This window comes from Drosophila rhopaloa, unplaced genomic scaffold (assembly GCF_018152115.1).
Source record: "Drosophila rhopaloa isolate 14029-0021.01 unplaced genomic scaffold, ASM1815211v1 contig_163, whole genome shotgun sequence".
NCBI lineage: Eukaryota > Metazoa > Arthropoda > Insecta > Diptera > Drosophilidae > Drosophila > Drosophila rhopaloa.
In genome coordinates this window covers 13,864,165-13,876,759 of record NW_025335043.1, presented here as the reverse complement: position 1 = coordinate 13,876,759, position 12,595 = coordinate 13,864,165, and the positions used below count along the sequence as shown (strand labels likewise).

The 12,595-nt window shown below is 40.1% G+C and overlaps 1 protein-coding gene across 1 annotated transcript in view; it reads left to right on the top strand.

Annotated features, from left to right (window-relative positions):
- Positions 1-12,595, top strand: part of LOC108044430 — a 47,539-nt gene that overhangs the window by 18,087 nt on the left and 16,857 nt on the right. Inside the window, 4 exon segments of the mRNA XM_044458042.1 lie at positions 8,541-8,663; positions 8,724-10,031; positions 10,392-10,733; positions 12,031-12,207. Coding sequence (XP_044313977.1) covers positions 8,541-8,663; positions 8,724-10,031; positions 10,392-10,733; positions 12,031-12,207 — 1,950 coding nt within the window.

Genomic DNA, 12,595 nt, shown 5'->3' with positions numbered 1-12,595 from the left:
TTTCTGTTCATTCAACCAGCGGGCCATTGAAATTTCGGTGTGCCACTTTGTGCCAATTTTTCTCCCGCCGGAATAATATTTTTTTTTCCTTTACTTGCCATCCGAGACTCCATGTGTTAAACATTTCATTTGATTTACCATTTTTTTCTCCCCCACTTTTGATTTTGGAAATTATGCAAAAATATTTTCTCGCGAGCTTTTCAACACGCCTGTGTTTTATGCATACTCGTGTTTCCATTGAAAATTTAGTTACCCAAAAATATACAGATTTCCTTCAATTTCCGCTGGCCTGCTTGGAAACAAAATTGATTTCGGGGAACGTAAACTAAAATGTTGCGTACCTGTCGTTGTTTTTGTTATTTTCAAACTGGTCCCAAAAAATGCTGTTGAAAATAAACAAGAGCGTCGATTCCTCTCACCGTTTCTCTCAGGTAAACAAATTAGCAACGGAACAGAGCCAAAAAAAAAACTGAAATAAGAATAACAAAAAGTAAAAACAAATACACATTATTCCACAATAAAAGCTGGCAGATGTATAATGAAAACAAAAAAGAATGAAACAAATGTATGGGCTAAAAAAGTTCGATGAGCTCAGCTCGATGTTATTGTTATAAATTCCACGTGGGCGGTGGGCGATTTTTCTTGAGGAAAGTCGAGCGGACGGAAGTTCTTACAACTTTATGCTTCAGCATAAGATTAAAGGAACAATAAGTTGAAAGAACCCTCCTCATCCCGCTGCTCTATGCTTAAAACTATGCAAATATGTCAAAAGTTTCCTTCCTTTCTGGGTTTATTTTGCGAAACAGGCAACAGACAATTCTTTCACTTAGTTTTCCTTTACACAGAAATAATTTAAAGCAATTCTGTTTTAGAATTTTAATGGAAAGTCTGGGAAATTTAGAAGTATTTATGCCATTTTGTCATAAAAACATAGTTGGTTAAATATGAATTTTTATAATATATCAGATAAATATCTCAAAATAAAATAAATCTTTTTAAAAGCATATCATAATAATTTTCTGTGTACTCAAACTCCAACTCGCAACAAAGTTGAATTATTAAGATTTCGAATGTTAAGTGCCTGCAGAAAATATGAATATCAGGAAAGTTTTTCGTGGCACAATGCGATTTTGTGGTGACTACTTGGATGACATTTATTTGTCTGTGAAAAATAGTTTGAAGATGTTCCGTTGAATAAAACGTTTTAGACATGTGGTAAGTTCCACAAAGGCATTTCTTGGCCTAAAATACATTGTCTGTCAGCAAAGCGTTTAATTGGAACTTTATCTCCACGGGCAACCTAACTCATCTTGTATTTAAATCGCCCTGACATGAAAAACTATCAAATCTTTGGTATGCACCCCACCCAGAGTCAATTATCCAAGACCATTCAACTTCTTGGCCATCAGGGCATCAATCTCGATGGATGATTCGCTTTTGGCTCTGACGCAAATTTCGATTACAATGTTTGTTGATGCAACACGAAAATATTTACAAGTGTTTGAAATGGAGGGGATAAAATGTTTCGTCGTGGTTACAAAACGTTCCGTTTTATGTTCTGCTGGCTCTGAAAATGAAAAATTAACTTCAAGGCAATTAAAAAGGCAGAAATAAACTGGAAAGAGAAACTTCAAAGGCAGAAGATTTACATGTTTGCCTAGCTAGACGCTCTCTAAATAAATAGATTTTCGGCGTATATTTGAGAAGCGTGCTTGGAGATTTCTTTTAATTGAATCTAATGCGCGAAACTAATTTGGTTTGGCTTGCCCATGGTAAAGTAATTGGGGCGCGACTGGCGACCTGCTTTGGATCTGAAATCTTGGGTTTTAAATCTTGGATCTAGGCAATCTCGAATCGAATCAGGCTATTGGCACGATCTGCTCTGATTTGCACTAGAGGCGCCAGAGGAAAATGGCAGAAAACTCTAATTGAATTTATGGCGTTTTCATTTGTAAAAGTCGCAGCTTTTCACTCATAAATTGGCCAGACATATGAGCATGTACTTATGCCCGGCACTGTGCCTTGGGCCATTTGGCGTGGGTGAAACGCTGCAGCTGCGCACTGTCTGCCGGCCGAAAGAGATGGCATCTACGAGGCGAAAGAGACGGGCGATAGAAAGCCGCACCAAGGCTCAAAAGAAAGAAATGTTTACGACGCTTGGCAGGCACATAAATTTACGCATGAAAAGCTCGCACATTCCGCCCGCTCTCCAAAGTCTTGCTCTGATCGGGATCGGAATGGGGATCGGATTTGGCCAGGGAACGGGGCCAGAAACTGCGACTTGGTCGACGACAGGGCTGCCATCCAGTCACGTGATGGTGATTTGTCACTGCGATTTATGATCACTGCTGCGAGGCGAATGACAAGGGCGTGGCTGTCATCATCTGGGTTGCAAAGGCTGTCAGGTCTTAAAAAATACTCTAAAATCCATCAATGTTGGATACGATTCACGGCTCATTAGCAAAATGTCGTGACTAAAAAGGCACCTTAATTAAGCCATTACAACAGTCCTTGGAATATGATCTATGTTGTCAATGTGTCACTGTTCATAAGTAACATTTTGTGACTAAAAAACATGCTTCAATCAACCTTGAAATGTTATTATTCATTATTTTTATACACATAAATCTTTTTAATAGCTATTAAGTTGTGTATTTTGTTTTAATAAAAGTAGATGTCAGTCTGAGCTTCCAAAGATTAATTGTCTAAAAGCTATTTTAAATCTTTTTAGAAAAAATCTTTCTTTGCTTATGTGAAAAGTAAATAGATAAGGTTCTTTTTTCCAAAATTGTATCATATCCTTTAATAACTTGAGTTGTATACATGTATACATCTCTTGCCTTTACAGACTCAAGTTTTTTATCAATAGTTTGTATGATAGTTGTTATCCAATGATAATTGTTGGTTAAAACGAACTATTTTTTGGCATATTTAAATCTAAAAAAGCCATACAAAGAGTACAGCTTGGACTTGGCTTGCATCCCTAAATAATATCAGGCAGTGATTTCGACGCCACTTCTTCACTCGCCCGATGGCGTGTCACGGGGAATGGGCCGTACATCTTATCAGTAATTGAAAATTCCAGCCCTAACTGACAGTATCCCCACCAATAGTTGGCGGTGAGTGTCGTCAACATTTTCGAGCGCTAAAAATAATGTATTCTATGCGCAGACGCAGTCGCTGTCTCTTCGCATTTTGAGTTTGGATTGGGTTTCGGGATTCAGATGGGTCTGCGGATCGGATGGGGGATTGGGCATGGGGATCCACTCCAAAGTCGACTGGGGATAGGCTGTCTATCGGCGAATTTAATGCAGCTGCTACTTAGCGCAACTGACAAAACAGTTTGGCACGCACTGATTGATAAGCAAGGAAAGCGGGCTAAGAAAAGTGGTGGAAAAAGGAGTCAAAGAGGGGGAGAGAGAAGAGGAGGGGCAGACCAGTCGGGCATACATTTTCCAGGCAAAAATATACAGTGATCGCTTACCATTGGTAGCTTGTATATTACAGAAAGAAGTATATTTATAAAATCGGAAATGTTATTGAAAAATAACTCTCTGCTAGGTCATAATAACTAATACAAAAATGGGTGAAAAAATTGGTTTAAATAAAAAATTTGAATACAGATTTTTATAGAATCAAACTACAAATCTTAAGAGTATGCCACTTTGAGATGGGCTTAAATTTGGTAAAGTTATGGACTCTAGAAGTCCAATTATGGGTCACCTTTCTACAAGACATCGGTAACTTAAATGTTTTAACAAAATATAAGATAAGTTTCAAAATCTTTTCTTTACTTTCCTATCACAAAAACAAAGTAACACAAAACTTTCTTCAATACTAAGCCTCCAAAGATCTACGGCAACCAAACAATGTCGTTCGATCGCTCTGTTTGAAACCATCAATTAACCTATTATCGCTTTTAATAGCTATGCTAAATAAGAGATTCTTGTATCCACTCAATTAAAGTCAAGCATATCTAATTTCACGGGATGGTATCCTAAATAATACCCTATAATTTCCTCTTTCCGGGGGTCCACTGTAGATCCAGCTGCTGTAATTACCAGAGTGGAAGCGACGGCTCGGCGGTTTTCGAGTTAGAGACGCGAAATATATTGCATGTTTACATGGCAACTGATAGTCGCCGATAAACGTTCAATGAAAGTCGCGCATTGCCGGCGACTCCTGCTGATGTTGCTGCTGCAACTGCAACTGCAACAGCAACCGATGCTGCTGGTAGGCTGCTGCAGATGTTGCAGATGGGAGATGCCGCGGCGAGAGTCGTGGCCAACAATTTGTAGAAACAATTATAGAAATTATCTTTTTGTTGGCTGCGAATTAAATTGAAATTTAAATTGCATTCGATGGCAGCGGCGAGATTGCCCAATACGTTTACTCATAATTTTTGCCTGGTTGGCCTGGGAAAGTGCGACCTACAAAAACCTGAACAGAAATTGTTTAATGTTCGTTCGGTATTTATAGAACCCAAAAGTCTGACATCACTCGAGCACACCGCTCTGATGATCGAGGCAAAAGCTGAACCTCTGCTAAACAAACAATAACAAAATCACAGAATAACAGAATACTTTGTGCTGTTTTGTTTTATGACAAAATCAAGTTAAGTTTAATGGAGGCACAAACGCGTCAGAGCGTGCTATCCACAAAAACAGAAACAATGTGTGCAAAGTAAATTCAGTAAATTCATTTGCATATGGGTATTTGTACAAAACATTAATGCTGTTTGCTCTCTATCAAATCGCTCACACACACGAATGCCGATGCGGTTTTTTTTATTAGTCTGTTTATATAAGATTTTTATAGCCCTGTGGCCTATGTTTGATCAGGAGCAAAACATACACACGAACATTTGATTTATGTCGCTTTAATTAGCCAATTTCAATTTGTATTCAATTAGCTCACCTTTATTGGAGCACTCCGCACAGCCACAAAATGAAATTGTCGCAAAAAGACAAACTTGTGATACGTAAATGTACCTAAATTGCATATTAATGGGCAGATGAGAGGCATTGGGTTTTAGGTCAAGGCTGTGTACTGAACTTTTGCGAGAAACATGCACAACATTTAAATTTCACATATGCATGTTGCTCATTCTAAAAATCTAGGTAAATGGGTGGCATAATTTTGTGGCGGAAAATGTCTTTTTGTATAATTACAAATTTAAAAATAAATATGAAATGGGCACTTTAAAACATAGTATTGTATTATTTCTCTTAAGAAAGGACTTATTTTTTATTGCGACTTTATAAGTCAGTCAAACCTGATACATTTACTTTGAATACTCGAATGAAGTCGTAACGTTTCAAAGTAATGTCTTTAACACTTTGATCCAATTTTCCTTGAAAAGGATGCTATAACAACACATATCGCAATCTGGTAAAATAAATCAGGTAAAACAAGCCAACGCCCCCGCAAATTGCGATTCCCAATTAAATCGGCGATCGCTATTCGGGATTACGTAGCCAATGGCCGTAATGAAAGAGCGGACCAGGCCGGCGCTCTATAAAAATGCGCAATGATTTCACACAAAACGATAACACTAGCAAAAACAACAACAGCAACAGCATCAAGGTAATTTCATATCGAAATCGTGTTCTATCCGCTGCCACAAAGTATTAATTTAAAGCCAAAAACGTGTTTCACGCTAAGCGCCTCAAAGTGGACGATTGTAGCCCCTCTTGCCTTCGCTTTTTTACCTGGATCATTCTATCAGGCTTTTGTAGAGTTTTTGTTTACCCTGGTAGAGGGTATTATAATGTTGTTACCATTACCATTATTGCAGAAATATTTGGTATTTTTAAAAGCCCATCAAAGTACCATACCTAATAGACGTTTAAAAAATCGTTTCAAATAATCATTAGTTTGTATTTTCTTTGGAATATATGAAATTACGACTATTTATTGTGCTGCTTTAAAGAAAAGGCTTAAATAAAATATGCTATTATGTGGTGTTTATGTTTAAAACACTATGTCATAAAGCTGTAATGGAATTTAAATATTAAAGAAATTAATAGTACTAATAGTGACAGTATGTTTAAGAAAATTAATAAGGAAATATTCAAATATTCATCATACTGACATGAAGTATGATGAATATTTGTATGACACGCTATGTGTCGAAATGATCATAATTTTGTTGATTTCAAAAATAATTAGTTTAATGAAGTTACTAGTTTCTGTTGAATAAAACTGGTGTTTGAACGACTTAATGACATTTTCTTGTCAGCAAGGGTATTTCGACTGTCGTCTTTGTCCCCTTGAATTCCTTTATTATTATGGTTTTTGAACCGCCGCTGGGTCTTTTGGCATTATATCATCGCTGTGTCTTTGGGTGGGGGCCAAAGCGAACACAATCCTCCCACTCCCACTCCTGGTTGCCCACTCCCACTGGAAGACGACCACGATCTTGGAGTACTTCCGCCATTCGGAGCTGCACAAGTGCCGACCGAAGACGCTTCTAAATGTCCAAATGCATATTATGAATCTTTACGGCTCGGTGCGTGTTTGTGTGCCACTTGAAATACGATTCAATTTCGCAATGAGTGACGTATGTTGGGGAGGGAAAAGACTGAGGCGCCCGGCCATATGCATAATGGTTTATTTTATGCTTCATACGTATGAACATATAAGCTCTGTTATGGTCGGACTGTTTATAGTGATGTCATGCCATTTATGGTTCATATTTCAGTTAGACTTGGTTAAGCCCCCCTCTCTTGCCCGTTACAATTCAAAATTTATTCAGATTTTAGAGAATTATTGGTGTGCATTATTGAAAACTCACTCACGTTCGCATTGAGTCAGTGACTTCGACTGGTTTTTTTTATCGCTTTACATCGCTGCCAGTGGGGCACACAATTTAATTTAATGGCAGGGTTATTAATTTGTATTGTAATTGATTAATGGCAGTCGCAGATCAAACTCGAAACCCTTGCAGCAACTAAATTGGAAATCTACAGTGGAGCCTCTGGGACAAGAACAGCTTTGTGATATATGAAAGAACTAACTATGAAGTCAATTTTAGACTAGGCTCAGTCAGTAAATAGAATATGGACTTATATAGTATTTTAAAATCAATTTAAGCTTAAGAGATGTGTAATACAAAAACAAACAATGATTTAAAAAATTAAATTAAATGGTTTTTAGTTTAAAAGCATTAACTCTAATGCCATTTTTCTTTGAAAAATTTTGATGTCCCCATCAATTGTTAAAAGCTCTTAACGTTAAGAATTCGTAAAAATCACGAGTGTGAGTTCCATTTACCCAAGTTTTACTGTAACTTGCCCCAAGACCTTTTCGTTGTTCAAATTAACGCCCACGCAGCTTTCCCTGGGCATAAAACCCACCAGAAGCAAACGCGCAGAGGCAGTTCGTGAACCATCAGCCGGGTTCTACTTGGTTTGCCATGGCATGTGGCACTTTTCCCCAGCTCCATCGACACATGCTCATCCCAACAGGAAAAACTAACGGATGCCATTACCATAAACAGCCGATGCTGACCTTCATTGCAATCAAACAGAGCTGAGGTTGTGGTGCCACTTCTGCTACTTCAGAGCCAGCTTCTGCTCGTGCTACCAAAATTAGAAGCTGCTTCTACTGTGCAGCACATATTGTGGTTCGAGAGCAGGTTTTCCCTCGCTGCACGAGATCATCGCACGTCTCCTGGTTGCCCGATGTCAACTGCGAGCCGCATGAATGGGAATGCAGCCGACTGTTGGGAACTGGGAGCTGGAGATGGGAGCTGGGAGCCCAGGAACGTGACTGGAACGGATTTGGGGGCAGGCTGAAGAATGCCAGGGACCCTTGTTGGAGAAACTCTTCGAATAGCTCATGTCCTATGCGAAATAGCTGGGAAATGTGAAAATAACTAAATGGAATGTGGGTGATACAGAAACATTTATTGCTAAATCAATTTTGATACCACTTGCTTAGGAATAAGGTCCTTAGAAATGGGTTTGGAAATCGATTTCGAATATGGTTATTAAGGATGGTTATATTTTGGGTTCGGAACTAATTATAGCAGGCTATATTAGAATTACGCATTAGTATACACATTTCGGTGATATTGTTGTTGTTCACCTTTAAGTTCCGTTAGAATGTATAAGATGTTGTCTCTCTCTTATACATGTTAACCAATCTGTTAGAACATATATAGCTATCTCACTATCTGGAAAAGGGAACAAGAGAACAGGGTTGTTGGAAAGCTGCGATCACGCAGTCTAAAGCGAAACGTGAACGAGAGGACATCAAATAAAAAGACTTTTATAGGTGCTCCAGAAATCAATATAAATAAAACAGATTGGAAGTCAAATAATTATTGGTTATTACAAAAATAATATACCTGTAATAAATTGTTTGTTTATGTGAAAGAGAGACTCATGGTGTAATTAGGTAATGAAAAACAAACAATATTCCTTTAAATATCTGGACCGCTTCACAAAACACACTCATCACAAACCCCTAAAAATGATCATCTTTAACATCGCAAATCATATATCATCCTATAATAAGTTCCTTGAAACTTCCAGAGTCCGGAGAAAATCTACATCAAAGTGGTTGAACTGGAGCCAAAGATCACTGCACTGGGAGAAAATCTAGACGAATCGGTGCGCATGCAAAGGGAGCACGATGATACACTCCGCAATCTACAGGTGAGTTACTACCGCATTCTTTTAAATAAAAATTAATTAAATAATCTAAATTATTTTTAGAGCCTGCCCGGACCCATGGATGAGTTCGTCCAGAAGGCAGACAAACTGCTGGCCAGCAAGCGGATCAGTTCCGAGCTGGTCAACGCCATGGCCGATACTCTCAACATCATCTGGCAGGACATCCTGAATCTGCTGCAAGATCGCCAGCACCTTCTGATCCTGTGCACACAGTTCCACGACAAGATGACGCAGTGCTTCAGAAAGATGGACCAACTGGAGTTGGCCTGCGAGGAGACCCTCCATCCGCCGGATGTGCCACGCGTTCAAGAGTTCCTCAACAGATTCAAGCAACTGCGGATAGACATGCTGACCGGTGTGATGGCCGCCCTGAAAGATGGCAACGAACTGCTGGCCCAACTGGAGGAGCTGGAAAAGCTGGAGACCCTCGACACAAGACCGGAGCACATCAAACGCGATGCCACGAGGGCGGTGCACCAGGTGCAGCAGTGGCTGGAGGCCCTCCACGATCGAAGGAACTCCCTGGAACTTGCCTGGCAGACGAGGAAGACCCAAATGGAGCAGTGTCTGGCATTGGCTTTGCTGGGCAGGGAACTAGTCGACTTGGAGGCAGCTCTTCAACAAGCCAGAATGGAGCTGAACACCATGTACAGTCTGGGGGAATGCGAGCACACGGCCAACGAAATGCTCACCAAGTACAGGGAGTGGAAACAACAAGCTCTGCTCCTCCGAGATCGAGCTCTGAAGATCACGCGGGCCAAGGAGAAGGTGCAATCCGCTGGACACTTCACCGAGGACGAGGCATGTGCTCGAGCCTATGCCGTTTTGAGTGGCTGCACGGAGCACCTGGATCTGGTGGATCAGCGGGAACACTGGCTGCACCAATCCCGCGAGTTCTTCGCCAAGGCCGAGCACACTTTGAGTGTCCTGGAGAAACTGGAACTGGAGCTGGCCAGCGTGAAACTACCTCCTCATTCCCCCGAGAGCTATGCCATGTTCACGAAAGTGGATCGGGATGTGCGAAACTTCACCGAGGAGCCCTTGCGTTTGGGCTATGGCATCCTCGACGAAGTGGGCAGGACTCAGCCGGAGACTCAGGGTGTGAAGAGGGTCCTGGATGAGCTGGAGAACCGCAAGGTCTATATCCAGGGCATCTGCGCCCACAGCAACGAGGATCAGCAGAAGGTTCAAAGGGCACTGAGCGAATTCCTGACCCATCACAACGAGCTTTTGGCCTGGCTTAGAGCCTCAGGACAACTGCAACTCCAGCAGAGTGTGGATATGGGCCGAAATCTCCAGCAGGCCAAGCAGTTTCTACTCCAGCATCATGAACTCATGCAGGATTTGGAGGTGTGTTGTGTTAAATAAGGATTTATTAATACGAGTTAATATCGTTTAGTTAGGGAGATTACACTATAAAATAATGTTTTAAACTATACTTAAATGCAATTCATTTTGATTTGAAAGCCTAATGGATAGTATGTTATTACTTACGGTCATTACAAGAATATTAGATAATCAGCGAAATATGTAACAGAGATTTTGATTCACTTGTGTTTGGATTCAGGTGAATCCCCAAATCAGAGATTGCTTATATTCACCTGAATTATTTCACAAAATTGTAATACTGATACACTGCTAAAGACTACACCTGAGTACCGAAAGATTACCAAAAACTTATAACATAATTCCCTTATTTTCACTCTTTAGATAAAAGGTGAACTAATCAACCTGCTGCTGGAGTCTATTAAGGTCCATCTAGAGTCCCTGAGTCCGCAGGAGCGCTACGACGTGGACTCCAAGGCTGAATCCCTGCACAAACACTGGATTGAACTGAAGGACCTGGTGCTCAAACGTGTGGACTACGTCTCCCTGCTGATAGACTTCTTCGAGTTGGCCAACGAGCTCTCCAGTCAACTGGACAACCTGCAGCGTCAACTCCAGCAAACTCCTGACGAGCACAAACTGCAATTCCTCCAGGCCACTTGGACGGGCATTGCAGCCACTTTCGGCGAACTGAAGTCCCGCGGACAGCGATTCATCAACTTGAAAGTCTGTATCGGGTTGAGGGACTACTTTCTGCACTTCCTGCTAGTTCCATAAGTTATTTAATCTAAGTTTTTGCGGAATTCTCTAATGTCAGGGCGGCGCTGTTTGGTTATGCATGCTGCACTTTGTTTATGCTTCATCTATGCTCGCAAACTTTGCTTTTGGAACAACTAACTGCTGACAGCTGGCGCATTTGCACGCTGTCCATCAGCTCCCAGAAGCAACTTGCTGACGCTGCACAAACAATCGCGAAAAAGTTGGGGCAAGATAGGGTATTCCAGCTATGGGAGATAGTTTGACATCAGGGATATAGAAAAAAGTCTTAGATTAGATTTTTCCATTAAATGTATTATATATAGTTGAGGAATTAAATGTTTCTTTATCTTTTATTTGTAACATTATTGCCATTTTTTTATACGTATGATAAAGAAACATTAATTCTGTAATGATTATTAAATGAGATTTGGTTATGTACCTAGGCACAACTAAAGTTAACTATACAACTAAAGAGATATAGCGTACAAAATTAAATATTAATTTTAATCTGTTCATTATTCGAGAATATAATTTTTAATATAATCATTTTATTGCTTAGAAAACTTTTTAATTTAAATTGAAGTTAGACAATATTGAAAAAGTTTATTTTTGTCAAAGACTTTCTTAAAACAAACTAAATAGATCCGCAACTGTATTCCAGTTTGCAACTCCAGGCTCCCCCCATTTTTAGCCATCCCGCTCAGGGCCTATAAATTATAAACAATATGATTTGGCTGGCCATAAACATGTATTCAAAACGACAGCGTCATTTGGCCCATACGTGCACATAAAACCGGGAAGAAGCGGTCATACAGCCGCAAAAGAAATTTTTGAAATCAGAAATTTCGCTCTTCGCGGAGATTCAGTTGCGAGTTTTGTGCGTAGAGAGTTGGCTCGACTCGAATTGGGTCCATAAATAAAGATGGCAATTTGCGCTGCCTGCCGGCTATAGATAGGTTGTATAGTATAGTATGTGGCTGGTCTCGGGTCGCTCGGATCTGGCCTGGACTCGAGTGGCAGAAGGCAGAAGGCAGCAGACCCTGGCCACAGTCAGAAGTCAGAAGCGTGCCACGCGCCGCCTTTTCTCGGAAAATTCCCTTCTCTCGCCCTCTCAAGAAAAGAAAGAAAAAAAAAAAGAGAAAACGTTTGCTTGCGACAAAACACACACTAGAAAAAATAAAAACCAAAACACGACCAAATATCAAATAGAAATAAAAATAAAAATCATCTATTTCCATGCTATTTTTAACGACGCGCCGCGCAGATTGTGGATCCATACCTCGAGACCAAATCCTCGGCACAGGCGGTGCAAGACGCGCTGAACGACTTCAGTAAGCGGCAGGTCGACGTGACGAGCAGTTTGGAGAATTGGACGACGAACATTGCGGAGAAGCGCCAAGTCGAATATTTGCTCGAGAAAGTCATGAGCGACAACGAAGAGGTGAGTACGGGGGATCTCTCAGTTTAATTGCGTCTAGTCAGGATATTATGGAGTATACATATATATTTTTAGCTTTTCGCATTTCCCCAAAGAAGTTTCATTGAAGTGCATTTCGAGGAAATTTCAAGTACAGACATAGGCCTATTAGATTTTTGGAGTCATTTAGTTAATGATTTGTCTGTGCTTTAAAGACTTTAGTTCAAAGGATTTCTGTTCAAAATTAATTGGTCAGAAATGCCCGTAATCAAACTGGAGTGTCGATATAAAATGGATTTTTTTTTGTCAAATAAGTTTAAATGAAATTCTCAAAAACTGTTTTGGTTTTTAAGCAATTAATTAAAAAACATAAACGAAAATAGTATAAAAAAATTTAAAAATTTTTCTCCCA